This window comes from Gopherus evgoodei, chromosome 8, assembly GCF_007399415.2.
Source record: "Gopherus evgoodei ecotype Sinaloan lineage chromosome 8, rGopEvg1_v1.p, whole genome shotgun sequence".
NCBI classification, from domain to species: Eukaryota; Metazoa; Chordata; order Testudines; family Testudinidae; genus Gopherus; species Gopherus evgoodei.
In genome coordinates this window covers 89,820,665-89,843,289 of record NC_044329.1, presented here as the reverse complement: position 1 = coordinate 89,843,289, position 22,625 = coordinate 89,820,665, and the positions used below count along the sequence as shown (strand labels likewise).

Sequence of the window (22,625 nt, the reverse complement as noted above, 5' to 3'; positions counted from 1 at the left end):
TAGGCGCTTATGTATCATTTACATCTAAATAAATCAATCAATATTTCATATATTGCCTTTGCTATAGTCACAAAAGATTTTATGAAACTGAAGTCTACCAGAGCAGCCTGTAGCTTTCATATCACCAGCTAGCTGAAAGGAAGTATGACATTAAATCAGAGTGCCAGTCTTCTGTGCCTTTGAATTTTAGTATAGGTTTTTGGTGGTGTTTGTTTTGAATCTAAATGAAGTTAGACACACCAGTACGGTTAACCCTGAGTTTAGAAACTCTGAGATGGATCCTCAGCTGGTATAAATTGCCATGAAAGCCAATGAAGATATGTCAATTTATAGCAGCTGAAGGTCTGGCTTGCTGATGTAAGAAGTTCCATTTTATCGGGAATACCTTCATGTATCCTTGTCTAATAGTGGGATATTGTATTTCCTCTTGATTTTACAAAACCCCAATTTTATGGAAGTCCTGGGTTTCCACCAAGACTTCTGTAAAATGAGGTTTATCTATAGTGTTGTTTATTTAAAAAGCTTTCCTTTTTTTGTCTCAGAATCTAGATTTCTACAGTCCCTGGATGAAGACAACATGACAAAACAACCTGGGGTTTCCTTCTTGTTCTTTTCCATTTAATTAGTATACTATTTATGTGCAAACTCAGCCTAGAAGAAAATGATGAGATTAGACATGTTTTTTGCTGGAATCTATGATGTTGTATAGTGACAGTGTAATGCTTTGTTTCTTTTGTATGCTAATTTTTTCTTAGTGTTTCAGATCAGCCTTTATAATAGCAGAAATTATTGGATACAAAATATGCACACTATGAACTCACAAATGAGCTCCCTACTGTGTACCCAAAAAACAATATTATTATATGGTTCTCATTTTTGCACTATCACCCCTGAATTCTTAGGCATAACATGCAAACCATCCCATATATATATATATATATATATATATATATATATATATATATATATATATATATATAGCTTTCTGATAGTCTGAATTTCCGACAGGGAATCAGTTATCCAACATGGATTTTCTTTCTGAGTTCTTTTCTCAGTATAGTTATTTCAAATAAATTGCTCATATGGGCCAAACTTTTTAAAAGACAATACCCTGTAGCAGAGGAGCAGAGTAAGACCCACTACTCCTCATGAGCGCAGTGGGTGGCAGGTTGTTTGTGAAGCAGCCACATAGATGTGTGCCTGCAAAATGCAATGATAGCCCAGGAGAGAAGCCAAAGGATTAATGTATACACCAATCCAGTCGTTTTAATACCCTGCATAGTTGTCATTATCATTATTCCAGCTCCTAAATTGGAATAGTAGTTAAAGGGAGTTAGACATGCTAAATCTCTGTACCCTGGTCTCAGACTGGAAGTGTAGATTTCAACTCCTGCCAGGGCCAGCTCTAGGGTTTTTGCCACCCCAAGCTCCAAGAGTGCAACTCCCCAAACAAATAAAAAGAATGGCCGGAATGCTGCCCCTGGAATTGTGCTGCCCCAAGCACATGCTTGCTATGCTGGAGCGTAGAGCCAGTCCTGACTCCTGCACCACTCTCAACGCTACTCTTCTCTTACCTAAAGCCTGATTATGCTAGCTTTATGTGGGTAAAATGAATTCCATGCTAATCCTGGAGACACAGCATGATGTATGGTGATTTACTGCACGAATTGTGTATGCTATCATAACTATTTGTTATTAGAAGATTTATCTGTTAGCTTGTTGTGAAAGAAGGAAAGAAAAATCCTCTGTAAAGGAACAAAACACTCCATTAACATATTATTGATGTTTTTTGATGCACAGAACCTACGCTGGATGGCCCCTGAGGTATTCACTCAGTGTACTCGATACACTATAAAAGCTGATGTTTTCAGCTATGCTTTGTGTCTCTGGGAACTGTTAACAGGTGAAATTCCATTTGCTCACCTCAAACCAGGTAAGATGCTCACTGAACTAACATGAACACTGCTTATATCTCTGAACTGTAATAAAGTAGCTGCCTTTCATAGAATTATTAATCCGTATTTTACTAGAATTCATATTAGGCAGTATTCACCTAAAAATCCAGCTTTGTTAAGGTAGCAGGAAACACAGGGAATTCAGTGTGCTTGTGGATTTGGGTGGAACTCTGGGGAATGAAGGAATGTCCACTCCAGAAACTGTTAAGCCATGGATGTGTAGGGGATTTTTTTCTTGGAGTTGGGAGTGGAGGAAAAGGATGGTAGTTAGGACAAGAGCTGTGATATCTGCAAGGTCTATCGAACAGGGACTTCAAATAGCTTTCTTACCAATTGGAAGAAGAAAGGTCTATGCATGAAATTTTTTTTTGTAGGAAAAAGTAGTTTTCACTTGTATTGTATTGAATTCTTTACCCAATACAATATAACCATCAACAATTGTGTACATCTATCTATCTATCTATCTATCTATCTATCTATCTATCTATCTATCTATCTATCATCCTGCTTGTTTCAAAGGTGCCTATCCCTGTTGTATCAGGAGCTCCTGATTAGGTCAATTACTTTATAAAATCATAATTCAAATGCTAAATGAAATCTCATACATGACTTATTAAATAAATTTCATCCCCACATTATTAAAATGAACATTAAATTAAAAGTATTGTGTGGTATGTAGCATTATATAAGCAACTTGTTAACAATGATATACCAGACAGTAATTGAAACATCAACTTTGGAAACAGTTTCCTGGAAGCTCTCTTATCTGTGAAATGGCTGTAAAGCTGTTGCTAACATAGATCTGTTTAGGTTTGGTTCTTCAAGTGCCTCCAATTTTCTGATATTCTTTAAGTTTGAAGTGATTGATTTTTTTTTATGGAATCCTGTAGAAGTAACCTATCTTTTATTCCTCTTGATTACATTTTTTAAGTGGAATTTAACTAATCACTTCTTTTTTAAAACAATTGGGGTAATTATTTTTATATATAATTTATGCCAGGCCTGGAATTGGAAGTACCAAACATCACATGACAGCTTATCTTGGAGTCAAAAGCAGTAATTGCAGGAGCTCTTGTAAGAATATCTAGTCTCACGTGATTTCTAATCTGATTTTCAGAACAAAGAGTTTGAGATAAATTCAGATCAGCATATCAAGGTTCACACATCAGTAGTTTTCATCAGTCTCTCTTTCCATCTCCTGACTTTAGCTTCGCCATATTAAGCGCAGACAGTAATACCCATCAATTCAGTTTCTTAGCAGCATCCTAGCAACTGTAGCATTTCAGAAGTCCTGCTTCCAGGCCTGCTAAGGAATGGATGTCCATTCTATTGCTGTCCACCCTTGCTGAGTTTCAGAAGCTGTGCAAAATCATCCGTTGTTCTGTTACTTGCATCATCTGCGCTGTCTCTTTCTTTTCCTGTACCACTTTTATGGTTTCTCTCACTCCTTTACCACCTTTTCTAGCACAGGCTCTGTACACAGTAGCCACACATTGCTCCCTATCTTGGCTTATGTATTGAGGCATGGTACCCTGGTCCCTCTTTTGAGTAATGCACCTGTTTTTTCCTGAATTGAAAAGCGCAATTTATTCATTTCCCCTTCCTCCGCAGTATGTTCCAGGCAGGAAGATAACATCTTGGTGTTTCATGCTGTTCTGTGTCCTGGTGATGGTGACAATAAATCCTACATTACTGTGTGCTGATATAGTATTAACTTTTAATTGGAAATTCACTAGAATCCATCAATGCTAAAAATATCACCTGGGTTGAGATACCTAATGTGCTTCTTGCAAATCTTCACATTCTTAATGTTCTACAGTATTAACCACTTTCAGGTAACTTTACCCATTGCTATTTAACCCTGCTTCCTCTATGTGAAATTCACCCCCTACACAGTGCGCTCATGAAAAGCGTTCCATGCCAGTTAAATCCTGTTTCAGCTCTGAGGGTGAAATTCACTAATGAGCATAGGGTCGGCACAAGTGCAGCACACCACTCAGCTCATAAATGAGATTAAGGCTATAGCTACACTACAAAGTCAAGTGGATTTAAATTACGTTGATGTACAGTCGCCTCTGTAATTAAACCACTGTTGCATATCCGCACTATGTTTCTTGTATCGGCAGAATGCATCCACAGTAGCAGCTTTGGCCTTGACACAGAGAGCATTGCACCATGGGTAGCTCTAATACCAGCGTTAAGAAGTGAAGAGAGCTGGGGGAAGCGTTCTGAACTAAAGTGGAATTTATTGGAGATGGGGAAGGGAGGACTCCTTGCTAAGTGAATTAACCCAAATAGTAACAGCTCCTTTTCTTTTTCTTGTATCTATTTCTTCTCTAGCAGTCATGCTGTGGTAGCCACACATTAACACTCACATTTCCCTAGTCTAAGTGTAAATCCTTTGTTTCCTGTTTAATTAGGCTTTCTTGTCTATCTTTCTCTCTTTAATAGAGAGTGCTTAACTTTTCAGGGCCTTATTTCTGATACACTTAAAGTTATATTTATTGATCTCAGAGTCTGGTACTATTTTTGGTGTTTGTTGGGGGAAGTTTCCCTGTTCCCTTTCCTCTGAGATCTTATTAAATCCAGATTCATTTCTCCTCTGCCCTTTGTACAATTATGCTACTTTTATGCTACTTCTACAGTCCTTTGGAGGACGCTGTTCAAAAAGTCAAGTTCTCTTATACAGACGGTGTAGCTGTCATTACATCAATAACAAGGGGCATTCCAATTCAGTATATGGTGTGGAGTTTCTGAGCGGCATTAGCTATTTATAGCTTCCTAGTCATTCATTTCTATCTCTGCTGACATTTGAATATCTGACTCAATCCTACTTCAGTTTCTAGTAATATACACTATTAATTGTCAACCCAGATTCCAAACCTGAGTCTCATTCCTCCATTTCCACCAGTTGCAGTACCTTGTTTTCTGATCATTTAATTGAAGATCCATCTAGGACATAGCTCCAGTGCCCTGTAGCCCAAATCTTCATCTGCTTCTGCGTGACATGACTATTCCTGCCATTTATCCCATTTCAGTCTGTGTTAACCATTTGTCTACTGTATAAGATACCAGATGTGTGAAGAAAACACTCCAAATATACTAGGTATGTCATCGGTATTCCACTGCGCATAAGCTAGAGCGTAATACACCAACAGAATGGTATAGAGAAGTATACCTTGCTGCTCAGCAGCTACCAGAGTGATGGAAGCATTCTAAGTAGATGGATGAATAGGAGAAAGAACAAAAGAAAGGGAAACATGAAACCCATGTGTGATGGGATCCCCAGGGTACAGCCTGGGACTATGGGACTACTGTGCCCACCTGAACTCTCTCCAGCTTGGGCTGTCTCTCACAATGCCTTGCTAGTGAACAGCAACAAACTCCTCCAGGTACTGTTATCACTCAGCACAACCGCATGTGGAGCCCTACACCCAACAATATTGCATGAATGCTCCCAGAACCACTCATGAATCACACTGGGAAAGGCACCAGCCAAATCCCCAGCAATGTACCTCAAAAATATACAAAATTTGCACACATACAATATGGGAAATGACTGCCTAGGAAGGAGTACTGCAGAAAGGGATCTGGGCATCATAGTGGACCATAAGCTAAATATGAGTCTACAGTGTAACACTGTTGCAAAAAAAGTGAACATCATTCTGGGATGTATTTAGCAGGAGTGTTGTAAGTAAGGGCTGGTCTACACTGGGGGGGGAGGTTATCGATCTAAGATATGCAACTTCAGCTACATGAATAGCGTAGCTGAAGTCAAAGTATCTTAGATCAATTTACCTCAGGTCCTCATGGCTCAGGATCGACGTCCGTGGCTCCCCTTGTCGACTCCACTACCGCCGCTCACTCTGGTGGAGTTCCGGAGTAGACAGGAGCACGTTCAGGGATCGATATATCGCGTCTAGATGAGACATGATATATCGATCCCCGAAAAATCTATTGCTACCCGCCGATACAGCGGGTAGTCTGGACATACCCTAAGACACGAGAAGTAGTTCTAGTCTAGGCCTCAACTGGAGTATTGTGTCCAGTTCTGGGCACCACATTTCAGAAAAGAAATGTCCAGAGAAGAGCAACAAAAATGATTTAAAGATCTAGAAAACATGACCAATGAGGGAAGATTGAAAAAATTTGGTTAGTTTAGTCTGGAAGAGAAGAGACTGGGAGGGGACATGATAACAGTTTTCAAGTACACAGAAGATTGTTACAAAGAGGAGGGAGAAAAATTGTTCTTAACCTCTGAGGATAGGACAAGAAGCAATGGGCTTAAATTGCAGCAAGGGAGGTTTGGGGTGGACATTAGGGAAAAACTTCCTAACTGTCAGGCATGGTTAAGCACTGGAATAAATTGCCTAGGGAGGTTGTGGAATCTCCATCATTGGAGATTTTTAAGAGCTGTTTAGACAAACACCTGCCAGGAATAGTCTAGATAATACCTAGTCCTGCCATGAGTGCAGGGGACTGGACTAGATGACCTCTTGAGGTCCTTTCCAGTCCTATGATTTTATGAATATACTGTCTTGCACTGCTCATTTTGAGCAGTGCAAATTTATTAATTGGTTCACCATTTCATCAATGGAAAGTGGACATACACCAGCCTTTGCAAACCTGAGCAGATTTGCCACACACTTCAAGCAAACTCACTGATAAAGATAAAATTTTAAAAGTATCGACTACAAAAATAGATTTTAAGTGATAGGCAAAAAGTTTGAATTAATTACCAAAAGAAAAGAAAATATAAGCATGCAGTCTAACCTCTCATAGACTGGGCAACATCTAGATTAGCAGTTTCTCACCCCACTGTATATTGCAGTTCATAGTACACAGATTTCACCCTTGAAATCTGGGCCAGTGTCCTCTGTTGAAGTCTCAAGTCTTCAGTGTCCTTGTTGCTTGCAGCATAGGTGGGAGCAGGAGAAAAGGCCAAGCATGGGGCCCTGTGTTCTGTTTTATATCCTCAGTCCCGTGTGCTTGTAGAACACAAGTCCAGACATGTCTGGGTGCATTGCTGAGTCTCCAGGCAATGTTGAGCAGTTCCCCTGGTGTGGCCTCATGCAGGTGAGTCATTGAATTGTAGCTCCCTTGCTGGACAATTGCTGTTGATGGGTTGTTTGACACCCCACCCAGGTGTTGGTTACTCTCCTTGCTGTTGTCTCTGGGGGGCTAATATCTGGCTGATTCCCCAATTTACAGCATGTTTTAGTGACAACCATACAACACAATTCTCATAACTTCATATGCATTAATGATATATATGGATAGAAAAATTACATTCAGCAGATCATAATCTTTCCCCTAATACCTCACATGGCCTGCTTTATATGCAAGATCACACTCGTATATAAATGAGGACTATGGGGGTTACAGAGTGCTCTCCCAAGGTACAGAATGTCACACCATGTTTCTGAAAGGGGTCATGATTTAATCTTTTTCTTCCCTGTCCAGTATCCTTTGCTTTGGTAATTTTATTCTGTTTATATTCACCTGCTGAACCACATGCCCCTTCAGCTAGATGAGAATGGGTTCACTGATTTCTCTTTCTGTTATTGCAGCATCTCAGAGGTCCATTTTCAGTCTCAGTACACTCCTTCTGAGTTAATGCCCTAGTCTCTTTGATGACTCCCTGCTTACTAATCAAAAGATCTCCCTCTTTGTTTGAACCCCATCTTAAAAGGTACTTCCACAAGGCTTTTCAGTGGTAAGTGCTGACCTAATTCTACTCCCATGAAAGTCAATGAGCACTTTTGAAAATCCCATCTATCCATCATCACCATCATCATCACCCTTATATAACACTTAGATTTTTCAAAATATCAACTAATTAACCCTCCCAATTGCCCTGTAAGGTAGGGGAAATTTATTGTCCCCAGCTTACAGTTGGGGAAACTAAGACAGAAAATGAAAGGACTTGCACAAGGCCACAAAGCAGATCAGTGTCAGATTCAGGATTAGAACTGAGTAGTCATATAGCCTCTTCTCCTAGACTCCACTGCCTCTCAACCCATACTGACTAAGAAAAGTATAGTATATTTAAATATGAAAACTATGTTTGAACTTCATTGTGTACATCTGATTTAGGGCCAAATCTTGCAAACACTTATTGTGGGGATGAGGCATCTTTCATAGCCTATATACAAATTCCACCCTCATTATTACATAAATTCAGATGAGTGTTTAAAACATAAATCCCATATTTTTCACCAACTATACATTTTCAGATGATGAGAAATACAAAAAAGTTTTAAAAGAAAATGTATGCTGTCTGTGGAGCTCTGTAGCATTACTTACATACTCTTAACCTTCCCTCTGTCTAATATTGACCTTTGTACAGGCACAGAAGTATAGGAAGCCATTCAGGTCAAGTACATTGGAATACTTAGATGTTGGAAAGAATACCTAAATAAAAAACTTAGCCTTTGTAAAATCTATACATCATCCCTTGAAATGGATGTAATTTTTGCAGTAATTACACCTCTATATCCCCTAGTGTATCAAGTATATTATTCAATTCAGTAAGGGTATGCTGTATACAAAATTAGATATCCATTTTTCAGATTGTATAAAGAGTCTCGGGGCTATTCAACCAAAATCACTACTTATTATATCAAATGGAGCATCTATTGAATCAAACGGAATCCCCAGTGAAATCATTTCAGTATTAAGTCAAATATAATATTTGCTGAATACCATATCATGTAATTCTATAGTACCGAAGACTGCAGCATGTCCCATGGTCAGTAATGAAAAACTACTATATGTGTTCAATAATGCCAACTCCCAAAACAGGTGAGATAACAGTATACAACATAGAACTGAAATAAGTATACTGAGGAGTTATCAGAAAATGCACTCATTGCTAGTATTTAATGAGCACAGAAGTGATCTCTGCTCTAAGGACCTTATAATCCGGGGATCGGCAACCTTTGGCACGTGGCCTGTCAAGGAAATCCACTGGTGGGCCGGGCTGGCTTGTTTACCTGCATCGTCCACAGATTCGGCCAGTTGCAGCTCCCACTGGTCGCAGTTCGCCATTCCAGGCCAATGGTGGCTGCAGAAAGCAGCGGACAGCACATCCTTCAGCCCGCACCACTTCCTGCAAGTCTGTTGTCCTTGTCCAAGTATTCTGAGTCTCTCATAAATACAGTCATGATTCTCCATTTTAAAAATACCCTATTGCATTTTTAGGTGATGTTCAAAGGCAGTGGTAGATGTGGGCTAATGGGCAACATCCCTAGCTTCAGAGAGTTCATGTAAGGCCTTGGAGGAAGGAATGCATCCTAATGTGGTACAAGGTCTTCTTGAATAGTTTTCTCTTATACAAATTTATTCTGGCCCAGGCCTATGAACCAGCTTTGCGTATATTTATGGGAAGAATTTGAAAGCACAGTGTCACAGGTATTTTAAAACTATGGATGTGAAACTGGAAGCAGAAACTGAACACATATGTCCTGCCTGGCCCATAAGAGCACCACTATTCTGGGAGCATGAGTGCACAGGAAAACTGACTGTCATAGAATCATAGAAGTGTAGGGCGGGAAGGGACCTTGAGAGGTCATCTAGTCCAGTCCTCTGCACTCAAGGCAGGACTAGGTAATGACTAGATCATTCCTGACAGGTGTTTGTCTAACCTGGTTTTTAAAACCTCCAGTGAAAGAGATTCCACAACCTCCCTTTGCAATTTGTTCCAGTACTTAACCACCCGGACAATTAAGAAGGTTTTCTAATGTCCAACCTAAACCTCCCTTACTGCAATTTAAACCCATTGCTTCTTGTCCTGTCTTCAGAGGTTCACGAGAGCATTTTTTCACTCTCCTCCTTGTAACAACCATTTATGTACTTGAAAATTGTTATCATGTCCCCTCCTCAAGCTTCTCTTCTCCAGACTAAATAAATCCAATGTTTTCAATCTTTCTTCATAGGTCATGTTTTCTAGGCCTTTATCATTTTTGTTCTCCTTTCTCTAATTTTTCCACATCTTTTCTGAAATGTGGTAAAAGACGGTTACTCACCTTTGTAACTGTTGTTCTTCGAGATGTGTTGCTCACATCCATTCCAGTTAGGTGTGCGCGCCGCGCGTGCACGTTCGTCGGAAACTTTTTTACCCTAGCAACTCCAGTGGGCCGGCAGGTCGCCCCCTAGAGTGGCGCCGCCATGGCGCTCTATATATACCCCTGCCGGCCCGCCCGCTCCTCAGTTCCTTCTTGCCGGCTACTCCGACAGTGGGGAAGGAGGGCGGGTGTGGAATGGATGTGAGCAACACATCTCGAAGAACAACAGTTACAAAGGTGAGTAACCGTCTTTTCTTCTTCGAGTGATTGCTCACATCCATTCCAGTTAGGTGACTCCCAAGCCATACCTAGGCGGTGGGGTCGGAGTGAGAAGTCGCGGCCCGGAGCACCGCAGTTCCGAAGGCCGCATCCTCCCTCGACTGCTGGACCAGGGCGTAGTGGGAAGCAAAAGTGTGGACCGATGACCAGGTCGCTGCCCGACAGATTTCCTGGATGGGCACACGGGCTAGGAAAGCCAGCGATGACGCCTGCGCCCTGGTAGAATGCGCAGTCACACGGCCCGCAGGGACATGGGCCAAGTCATAACAAGTCCTGATACAGGACGTAACCCAAGAGGATATCCTCTGGGAGGAGATAGGAAGACCTTTCATACGATCTACTACCGCCACGAAAAGCTGGGGGGATTTTCGGAAGGGCTTAGTCCTGTCTATGTAGAACGCGAGAGCCCTACGGACATCCAGCGAGTGGAGCTGCTGCTCCCTGCCTGAGGAGTGAGGTTTTGGGAAAAAAACCGGAAGGAAAATCTCTTGGTTGACATGGAAGGCTGAGACCACCTTGGGCAGAAAAGCAGGGTGTGGTCTCAGCTGCACCTTGTCCTTGTGGAAGACCGTATATGGGGGGTCTACCACAAGAGCTCGGAGCTCCGACACCCGTCTAGCTGAGGTGACAGCCACTAGAAAGGCAGTTTTCCAAGAGAGGTAGAGCAGGGAGCAAGTAGCTAACGGCTCAAAGGGGGGCCCCATGAGTCGGGACAACACCAGGTTAAGATCCCAGGTGGGAGCAGGGGGACGGACGTTAGGGAATAAACGTTCCAGCCCTTTAAGGAATCTCGACACCGTCGGGTGAGAAAAAACGGAGCGACCGTCCGCACCCGGGTGAAAGGTGGAGATAGCAGCTAGGTGGACTCGCAACGACGATAAGGCCAGACCTTGCCCTTTGAGGGACAAAACGTAGTCTAATATTTCGGAAACCGAAACTTCCATAGGGCGGAGATTTCTCTCTACGCACCAACAGGAGAAGCGCTTCCATTTCGCCGAATACGTGGCTCTTGTGGACGGTTTCCTGCTACTCAAGAGCACCTCTCTCACAGGCGTGGAGCATCGCAGCTCTGGGCCAGTCAGCCACGCAGGAGCCACGCCGCTAGGTGCAGCGACTGCAGGTCTGGGTGACAAAGGGTCCCGTGGTCCTGGGTAATCAGGTCCGGATGAAGGGGCAGGGGAACTGGGTCGGCTATGGCCAAGTCCAGCAGCATGGTGTACCAGTGCTGCCTGGGCCACGCCGGGGCTACCATGATCACGAGCGCCTTGTCCCTGCGCACCTTCAGGAGGACCTTGTGGACCAGAGGGAACGGGGGAAATGCATAGTACAGGTGGGTCGACCACCGGATGAGGAAGGCGTCCCCTATCGACCCCGGTTCCCTGCCCTGAAAGGAGCAGAATGCTGGGCACTTCCTGTTCCCCCTGGACGCAAAGAGGTCCACCCGGGGATAACCCCACCTCCGGAAAATGGAGAGAGCGACATCCGGGCGAAGGGACCACTCGTGCGACAGGAAGGATCTGCTCAGTCGATCTGCCAGAGTGTTCCGTACTCCAGGGAGGAAGGAAGCCCTGAGGTGAACGGAGTGGGCTACGCAAAAGTCCCAGAGACGTATCGCCTCGTGGCACAGGGAGGAGGACCTGGTGCCGCCCTGCTTGTTGATATAGTACATCGTCGTCGTGTTGTCCGTAAACACGGCGACACAACGACCCTGAAGCTGATGACAAAACGCTTGACAAGCAAGGCGGACCGCTCTCAACTCCCGTATGTTGATGTGGAGCCCCACCTCCTCCTGGGACCACAGGCCCTGTGTCCGCAGGGTCCCCAGGTGGGCCCCCCAGCCCAGATCTGAGGCATCCGTTGTCAGGGATACCGATGGCTGAGAGGGGTGAAAGGGAAGACCCGCACATAACACGGACTGGTCCAACCACCAGCCGAGAGAGTCCAAGACCTTCTGGGGGATTGTGACTAACATGTCTAAAGGTTGCCTTTGCGGCCTGTAACGGCTGATAAGCCACAGCTGGAGAGGCCTCATGTGGAGCCGAGCGTAGCCGGTCACAAAAGTGCACGCTGCCATGTGGCCTAACAGGGTTAGACATGTCCTTACTGACGTCAACGGGGCTGACCGCAAACGCTGAACGATCGCCGCCATGGTCTGGAACCGTTGCAGAGGCAGCGAGGCCCTGCCCATCGTGGCGTCCAAGACCGCCCCGATAAATTCCACCTTTTGCGTGGGCCTCAGAGTGGATTTGTCTGTGTTTATCAGGAGGCCCAGACTTGCAAATACGGCGGTGATCAGGCGGACATGGCTGCTGACCTGCTGCTCTGACGTGCCCCGAATCAACCAGTCGTCCAGATAAGGGAACACGTGGACACGGTTGCGTCGAAGATGCGCCACGACAACTGCCATGCATTTTGTAAACACCCTTGGGGCCGTGGACAGGCCGAAAGGGAGGACTGCAAACTGATAATGAAGAGCCCCCACAACGAAGCGGAGAAAGCGTCTGTGGCGCGGCCAAATGGCAATATGAAAATACGCGTCCTGCATGTCGAGGGCGGCGTACCAGTCTCCCGGATCCAGGGATGGAATAATGGTCCCCAGGGATACCATGCGGAACTTCAACTTCACGAGGTATTTGTTGAGTTCTCGCAGGTCGAGGATAGGCCTGAGGCCCCCCTTGGCCTTGGGGATCAGAAAGTAGCGGGAATAAAACCCCTTGCCTTTCTCGTTTTCCGGAACCGCCTCTATGGCTCCTTTGCTGAGGAGCGTCTGCACCTCCTGTCGAAGGAATTGCTCGTGAGAGGGGTCCCTGAAGAGGGACGAGGAAGGAGGGCGGGAAGGAGGAAACGAAACAAACTGCAGGCGGTATCCCGTCCGCACCAGGTTTAAGACCCAGCGGTCCGATGTTATTTGGTACCACGCCGGGAGGAAAAACGAAAGGCGGTTTGAAAACGGGGGGAAAGGATCCATAGGGGAAACTGCTACAGCGCCCTCGGGCGCACCTTCAAAATGAAGGCTTAGGACCAGGCGGGGGTTTCGAGGAGCCTTGGTTCTGCCCCCCTTGGTTCCCAGACTGCCTGCGCCTGCCGTTCCTGCCGCGGCGCCTGTAAGGGTCCTGCCGCTGGCGGAACTGGGAAAACGGCCTACGGTACGGCTGCTGCTGTGGCCTAAAGGGTCTACGCTGCGTCACGGGGGTGTGCATCCCGAGGGACCGCGCAATGACCCGGTTGTCCTTCAGACTCTTGAGTCTGGGGTCTGTCTTTTCCGAAAACAGGCCCTGGCCTTCGAAAGGAAGGTCCTGTATCGTGTGCTGGAGCTCTGGCGGAAGGCCGGAAACCTGCAGCCAGGAGATGCGACGCATCGTAACTCCCGACGCGAGGGTACGGGCAGCCGAGTCCGCAGCGTCCAAGGATGCTTGTAAGGCCGTGCGCGCGACCTTTTTGCCCTCGTCCAGGATGGCCGTAAACTCCTGGCGAGCATCCTGTGGCAGCAGCTCTTTAAATTTGTCCACTGCCACCCAGGAGTTAAAAGCGTACCTGCTCAGCAGGGCCTGCTGATTAGAGACCCTGAGCTGCAGGGCCCCAGCCGAATATACCTTACGGCCAAGGAGGTCCATCCGCCTGGCCTCTCTGGATTTGGGGGCCGGAGCCTCCTGGCCGTGACGCTCCCTATCGTTCACCGACTGCACCACCAGTGAACCGGGAGTCGGGTGAACGTGCAAGTATTCATACCCCTTGGAAGGGGCCATGTACTTTCTCTCGACTCCTTTCGCTGTCGGAGGGATGGAGGCCGGGGACTGCCAGATAGTATTGGCATTGGCCTGAATGGTCCGTACAAAGGGCAGGGCGACCCTGGTGGGAGCATCCGAAGAGAGGATGGTAACAATCGGGTCCTCTATCTCCGAGACCTCCTCTGCCTGCAGACTCAGGTTTTGGGCCACCCGCCTGAGGAGGTCCTGGTGCGCCCTGAGATCCAGCGGGGGGGGACTGTTGGAGGAGGTACCCGCCACCGCCTCATCCGGGGAGGAGGATGAGGAGACCCCAGGCACGATAGTGTCCAACTGAGGGTCTTCCTCAGCCCTCGCCTCTACCTCCGGAGCCACAGCGGAGTCCTGCTGTTTGGACCCTTCCTCCGCCTCCGGGGAGGGAGGGGGGCGAGACAAGGAGGCTTCAGGGGCCCTACGCTCCGCATTCGCCGGTGTGGGAGGGAGCTGCTGGGGGCCCTGGGCCTGATGGTATGCCCAGGGTGTCCAGAATCCCCACTGTGGTGGGCCTTGGTGTTCCAGCGGCGGATCCCCGAAGAGCGCCGCCTGCCGGTCGGTGCCGAGCGCATACGCACTGTCCGCCTGCGAAGATACGGACGGCTGTCTCGAGGGCCACGGCGGGGCCGACCCCGGATGGTACGGGCCGGCGCGGGTCGGCACGGAGGATCGTCTCGGTACCGGGGACCGGTGCCGGGAGTCGTATCGGTGCCGGGATCGGGACCGGGACCGGGATCTGTCACGGTGCCGGGATCCTGATCGGTACCGGGTGTCGCTTCGGTAGCGGGACCTGCCACCGGCTCGGTGCCGGGAGGTCGACCGGGACCTACCACCGGCTCGGCGCCGGGAGGTCGACCGAGACCGGGACCGGGACCTGCCACCATCTCGGTGCCGGGAGGTCGACCGGGACCTACCACCGGCTCGGCGCCGGGAGGTCGACCGAGACCGGGACCTGCCACCAGCTCGGTGCCGGGAGGTCGACCGGTGCGGCGAGTAGCGATGGGACCTGCTCCTGGAGTCGCGGTGCCGGTGACGCCGACTGGAGCTTGACCGCGACCGTCCGGAGGTCGACCGTTGCCGCGAGTGCGACCGGTGCCGCTGAGGGGAGCGGTGCCGGGACTGCGAGCGGCGTCGGGATCTGGAGCGCCCAAGACGTCGGGACCTAGATGGCGAAGGACTGTCTCTGGGCGGCGCCGACATCATGGGCTTGCCCCTGGACACGACCCGCACCGGAGGTACCGGGGGTGGCAGCCGAGTGGGCTCCGTCAGGGCAATAAGGTCCCGAGCCGAGGCGAAGGTCTCCGGTGTTGACGGGACCACTATCTCAACCCCAGATCTCATGGGGGAGCTCGGCGGCACCGGACTCAACGGACCCGCCAGGCCCGGAGTCAACGGTGCTGACGGTGCCGGCGGTGCCGCGGCCGATGTCGAGGCCGGGCGCTCAAGCCGGGTCTGCCTGGCCGGAGTAGCAGACTTCGACGGCCTAGGCTGTGATTCCGGTGCCGGAGAAGGTCGGTGCCGAGGAGTCTTCTCGGTGCCGGAGCGATCCGGTGCCGGTGCCGAGACCACGGTCCGCGAAGTCGACGGGTCAAGTGCCGCCTCCATTAGGAGAGTTCGGAGCCTCTGATCTCTCTCCTTTTTTGTCCTCGGCTTGAAAGCCTTACAGATGCGGCACTTGTCAGACCTGTGCGATTCCCCGAGGCACTTCAGGCACGCTTCGTGGGGATCGCTGGTGGGCATGGGCTTCTTGCAGGCCGCACACTGCTTGAAGCCCGGCGAAACAGGCATGAGCCTGGCGCCGGGTGCCGGGAAGGGCTAAGCCCCCGGCCAAGAACTATTTAACAACTATTGACTAAACTATTTACTTAACAACACTAATTAACACTATATAGAACTAGAGATAAGCGATTGAAAACTAGGAGAGCTAGGGACGTGGAGGACAGCTAAGCCGCGCTCCACAGTTCCAACGACCGACACGGCGGTAAGAAGGAACTGAGGAGCGGGCGGGCCGGCAGGGGTATATATAGAGCGCCATGGCGGCGCCACTCTAGGGGGCGACCTGCCGGCCCACTGGAGTTGCTAGGGTAAAAAAGTTTCCGACGAACGTGCACGCGCGGCGCGCACACCTAACTGGAATGGATGTGAGCAATCACTCGAAGAAGAACCAGAATTACATGCAATACTCCAGATGAGGCCTTATCAGAACAGAGTAGAGCAGAAGAGTTACTTCTTGCATCTTGCTTACAACATTCCTGCCAATTCCTCTCAGAATAATGTTTGCTCTTTTTTGCAACAGTGTTACACTGTTGACTCCATGTTTAACTTGTGATGCACTATGACTCCCAGATCCCTTTCTGCAGTACTCCTTTCTAGGCAGTCATTTCCAATTTTGTATGTGAGCAACTGATTATTCCATCCTAAGTGGAGGACTTTGCATTTTTCTGTGTTAAATTTCATCCTATTTACTTCAGATCATTTCTCCAGTTTGTCCAGATCACTTTGAATTTTAATCCTATCCTCCAAAGTCCTTGCAACCCCTTCCATCTTGATATTATCTGCAAACTATAGTGTACTCTCTATGCCATTGTCTAAATCATTTATGAAGATGTTGAACTGAACCAGACCAAGGACCGATCCTTGCAGAACCCCACTCGAGATGCCCTTCCAGCTTGACTGTGAACCACTGATAACTACTTTCTGGGAATGGTTTTCCAACCTGTTATGCACCCACCTTATAGTAGCTCTATCTAGGTTGTATTTCCCTAGTTACTTTAGTAAGGCTTTTGATACTAAAGTCTAGATATTCCACATCTACTGCATCCCCCCTCCACAAGGCTTGTTACCCTGTCAAATAAAGCTATTAGATTCGTTCGACATAATTTTTCTTGACAAATCCATGTTGACTGTTACTTTTCACTTTTTTATCTTCTAAGTCAGTGGTGGGCAACCTACGGGTGGCGTGCAGCCCACAGACCGTAGGTTGCCCACCACTGTTCTAGGTGTTTGCAAATTGCTTGCTTGATTATTTGCTCCGTTATTTTTTCAGGTACTGAAGTTAAGCTGACTGGTTTGGAATTCCCAGAGTTGTCCTTATATCCCCTTTTTATAGATTGAAACTATATTTGCCCTCTTCCAGTCCTCTGGAATCTCTCCCATCTTCCATAAGTTTTTGAAGATAGTCACTAATGGCTCAGATATCTTCTCAGTCAGCTCCTTGAGTATTCTAGGATGTATTTCATCAGGCCCTCTCAACCTGAAGACATCTAACTTGTCTAAGTAATTTTTAACATGTTCTTTCCTATTTTACCCTCTGATTTTCAGTGGCATTACTATTTTGGACATCCAATTACTACTAACTTTTTTGGTGAAAACTGAAACAAAAAAGTCATTTAGCATTTCTGCCATTTCTACATTTTTTATTATTTGTCTTCCCCCCGCCTCATCAAGTAATGAGCCTACTCTGTCCTTGATCTCCCTTTTGCTTCTAATGTATTTGCAGAATGTTTTCTTGTTACCCTTTATGTCTCTAGTTTGTTTACATTTCTTTTGTGTCTTCGCCTTTCTAACTTTATCCCTACATGCTTGTGGTGTGTGTTTGTGTTCATCCACTGTAATTTGACCTAGTTTCCACTTTTTGTAGGACTCTTCTTTGAGTTTCAGATTATTGAAGATTTCCTGGTTAAGCCATGGTGGTCTCCTGCCATATTTCATGTCTTTCCTGTGCAGTGAGATAGTTAGCTCTGGTGCCTTTAATAACATCTTTGAAAAACTGCCAACTCTCTTAAACTGTTTTTCCTCTTACAGTTGCTTCCCATGGGATCTTATCTACCAACTCCCTGAGTTTGCTAAAGTTTGCCTTCTTCTGGGTAGTTGATGTCCCCCATCACCACCAAGTCCTGTGCTTCAGATGATTTTGTTAGTTGTTTAAAAAAAGCCACAGCCACCTCTTCTTCCTGGTTGGGTGGCCTATAGTAGACCCCTTCCATGACATCACTCTTGTTTGTTACCCCCTTTATCCTTATGAGAGACTTTCAACAAGTCTATTTCTATCTCAGTCTCAGTCCAAGTGTATACATCTTTGATGTGTCATGACTTTTTAATATGGTGAACTGCATTCCCGAGTCAGAAGGCTGATTTTTAAATACAACTGTTCCCTCAGTTTTATAGTAAAAAAAATATATATATACCTTAGTATCTCCCATTGTTTATAATGTCAGTAAAATGGTTTGTGTAACATATAGAAAGGAGACTATTCTTGATTAAATCTACGGTATTTCACATAACTTATATAGAAACCTATTTTTCATTGTTATAAAATTATACAGGACTCTTCCAAAGTATCTACATGACTGTTCATGCAAGTATTTCTCTGAATTTCCATGGACAGTTTCTTTCTATGAACATCTTTGAAAGCAAAAAAATATCCTATTACTAATGTCTATGGGAAATGAATAAAAAGGGTCAAATAAGATCCAAAAATTTGCAATTTTAATAAAAATTGATGTTTATCAATGCTTTTTTTGCATCATGCACCTAGTTCTCTTTACATGCACACACATACTATCCTCTGAGTGTATGATACACACACACACACACACACACAGAGGGAGAGAGAGATCACACTACTCTGTTGTGTGTGTGTGTATATATATATCATACCATGTGTAGTCTACTTGTGTAAACCAACATTTTTGGGTGTTCTTCTATCCCTAATACATAGCACAGTCTTCCCTGTAGTATACTGTGGGAAAAGAGAAGGAGAGTGTAGATAGATAGATAGATAGATAGGTTATATTTATTTTTCATTAACATCTTTTTTCCCCCATCTGCTCCTGTTCACTGTCTCTATTAAGCAGAACATGAACCCAGTAATGTTTGAATCACACTTTCAAACCCACATTAGAATGGGGTCAAACTTAGGCAAAATGTGTTTCCCCATCCCTACTGCGTACTGCAACATTTCACGGAATGTATCTGATATTAACATTCTGAAACTTCATTACATTGACAAAGATTCCAATGAGAACAGACAATGACACAAATTAATCTATTCTTGTGACAAAGACTGTAATGAGAATGGGATATGGTTTAATTTTTTTTAACCATTCTTGTTACAATCTCAAGATTGCAATCTCCTGGTCCCCCTCAAATGCTATATACTCCGGTGATGTATCACTTAATCGTGTCAGTTTAACAAAGAATTTTGCTTAGCTCCTGCAATGAGGCTGGCATACGTTTGCTTTGACTTTCCACAGCTAAGCTGTTTTAAAAGAATGCAGTGGGATTAATTATGTTTTTTAAATCACTGTATATATAAACACAATTAGGGAAACATTCTGGCAATTTTTTCTTAGTCAGTCGCAACTAGCACATATAAAAAGGCACTCCAGTTTGTTTTGTTTTGTTTTGTTTTTGTTAAATGAATGCTTGGAATTACTTTTAGTCTTCAGCCATACCAGAGCTAACTAGAGGTTATTTTAGGAAGTCAGAATCTGACACCAATATATCTGTAAGACAAATGCATCTAATGCATGTTATTGAAAGCTGCTCAGTCATTCTCTCTTTATTATTATGTCACATATGAGGTGAGGGTCAGTTGATATTTTTTTCAAAGGTTATTGTTTAAGGGTTTACACCTGAATCAGATCATTTTCAGCCAGGCTAAACATCGGCAGAAATGTGTCAACATCAATGTACAGGGCAGTTGGCTGATTTAACCTGGTGCATTAAAAATAGTGCTTTCACAGAATCATAGAATATTAGGGTTGGAAGAGACCTCAGGAGGTCATCTAGTCTAGTCTAGCTTTGATGGTTTTGAAAGCTTTGTCCCACTCCATTTGCAAGTTTAATACTTAAGTATTTCCATCTGTTCATACGTTTTTCATTCAAATACTAAAGTAAAACGTGTTGGCATATGAATGTTTTTTATATCTGAATTGTAATTAAGCATTGTTATACTGTTTTATTTGTAGCTGCAGCAGCAGCAGATATGGCCTATCATCACATCCGGCCTCCAATAGGGTATTCAATTCCCAAGCCCATATCATCACTGTTAATGAGGGGCTGGAATGCATGTCCTGAGGTAAGTACTCTCCTTCTTTGACCTATGAAGTTGTGATTATCAATGTTTGTCATGTGTAAATGGCTATTTTGCTGAGAGCCTCAGAGAGAAGGTGAGAAAGTGGGTATTTTTATATTTGCCACCTTCCATTTTTCCGGCTTTAGAAGGCTCCTAGTTATTGACCTGACAATATAAAAAGTGCTATGACAGAAATGCTCACACTTGTTTTGAGGAATCTCTTACAAATGAATTCCTGTGGACAAATCTCTATCCCAGCATAAACCTCTGCAGGGAATATTGATTCAGGCTTGGAACTTATGTAGTTTTACCGGCATAGCTTGGGGTGTGCTGAATGACCCTAGCCCCCGGTGTAGACAGAACTACATTGAATAGAAGGCTTCTTCCATCAACATAGCTACCGCTTCTCAGGAAGGTAGAGTACCTACACTGATGGGAGAAGTTTATCCCATCAGCGTAGGCGCATCTTCACTAAGCCCTACAGCAGCACAGCTGCAGCACGGTATATGTAGACAAGTCCCCAGTGTCATGAAACAGTGCAGGCTGGGATTGCTGGTCCTTACTCCCTTCACAAAGAAACCTAACTGGTATCATAATTAACATCATCTTCTGTTTTGATTCCTAAATACAAGCTGGGTATCTATATCAGTAAATGGCTTTAAATCTTCAAGGCCAGGCTGTGGGACTCTAGCTCCCCATTCCTGCAAGCTATTCTGCACTGGCAGACACCAAGCATTACTATCTTCAGTAGGGCTCTACGAGGAGCACCACTGCAGAGCAGATTGAAAGAAGTGGGTCTCAGGATTTGACCAGGTATGTAAGTGCCACACACTATCTGCTAGATATCTATCTAAGGTATTTAGATGGTGCCTAGTATCTGAGCACCTCATTATATTAATCCTCCCAGAGTTCCTGTTAGGGAGGGAAGTGCAATTATCCCCATTTTATAGATGGAGAACTGAGGTCCAGAGATGCCAATCAACTTGCCCAAGGTCATACAGGAGATCTGTGACAGAGCAGGGACTTGAATCCAGACCTCCCAAGTTCTAGGCTTGTGCCCCTAATCACTGGACCATCCTTCCTCCTCAGGAAGTACACCCCTGACTCGTAACCTAGAATGCCTTTCAGAAACACCATTCACGGAGCACTTACAGACAGGCAGACAGCTTGTAAAGCAGCCTCTCAGTGGTTTTAGAGAAGACTGAAAGAAGGAAGAACACTTTGCTCTCTCGATCCCCTCTATGAGCTTGGCTTCTGCATAGCCCATAGACAGGATTTTGCTCTTACAACTTCTCATTAGGGCTAAATTGTGACTTAGCCTGTGTGTGCATATGAGGGAGTAAGGACTCCCATTATACCTCTGCATGGGCTGCCTGAACCAGCAGTGTGGGCACATATGACTAAGAGGGCACTGTTTACTCCACCCTCCGTCGCAGGGGGTTGGAGAGTGGGCTGGGAGGGTTGAGTAGTGGGCATGACCTTGGCTCTAGAAGTCCCTCTTCCATGCACTGGCAAACACAGCTGAGCCTGTATAACAGGTTTTGTATTTACTGTTGACACAAGCCATCAGCAAACTGCTAGACCTTTGCCCAGGAACAAGGTGGTAGTAAGGAAGGATTTAAGACTCAACAGCGTGTCTCTGAGTCACAAAGCCTTCTAGGGCTAATACTAGGGCAATGTTGCTTATGCATCGCTCTTGCCTAAAGTCTCAATCGAGCCCTTAATTTGTTTAATATTTGAACTTCACATATAAAAGAGATTGACAGTAATGATGTGAGGGCAATCTGGGTAGATATACCATACATCTGCTACACACTAACTACTTGGGGGCGATGCTAAAAACATCTTTCCTTTTGCTCATTGCGCTTACTTTATGGTTGGAAGGGGTTCTGCTTTATTTTGTTTTTCAGTCCCAAATTAATCATATGTTTTGTCTTTCTATTGAGTGGGAGAAGGAGTATTTTATTTAATCTTGCAGCCAGACACAAAAGGAAGACTAGGAGAAGGAAAGGAAAAGAAAGAAACCAAAGGGCTGAAAAACTAGAAAGGAAAGGAGACTGATTGAAATGCAGGAGAAAGGTGTGGCAGAAAAGAGGTCTGCAAAGAGAGGGGAAGTGGATCTACAAGAATCTGCAAATAAAGGAGGGAAAAGGAAAATAGTAGATGGATTATGTGGAGAAGAAAATAATTATTTAGGCATGCAACAAAAACCTTTCCAATATGAGGCCAGTGTTGTAACTTATATCAAAGAAGTGGGAGGTTGTAACCTGTTCTGATGGCCCATTTCTAAATCCTCTTTTAAATTGTTGGGTTTCTCTTCTCTGGACAAAATGAAATCCATATATTCAAAGAGGATTCAGGTACTCCACAGGTGCTGTTATATTTTTACGGTGCCCTGATGCTACTGTCCAACCTCCCCTGCCTCTGAATTAGTACAGTTCTAAAAAAATGAGATGTGTAGAAGTCAGAACAAGAGAAAGCAAGCTAG

At 45.5% G+C, this 22,625-nt stretch overlaps 1 protein-coding gene across 2 annotated transcripts in view; it reads left to right on the top strand.

Moving 5' to 3' along the window:
- The window catches only part of LOC115655894 (serine/threonine-protein kinase TNNI3K), a 177,364-nt gene that overhangs the window by 114,367 nt on the left and 40,372 nt on the right, over nucleotides 1-22,625 (top strand). For both annotated transcript variants that reach the window (XM_030571898.1, XM_030571899.1), the window contains 3 exons: nucleotides 543-595; nucleotides 1,801-1,933; nucleotides 20,031-20,140. In XM_030571898.1, the coding sequence (XP_030427758.1) occupies nucleotides 543-595; nucleotides 1,801-1,933; nucleotides 20,031-20,140 (296 nt within the window). The remainder of the gene's footprint in view (nucleotides 1-542; nucleotides 596-1,800; nucleotides 1,934-20,030; nucleotides 20,141-22,625) is intronic.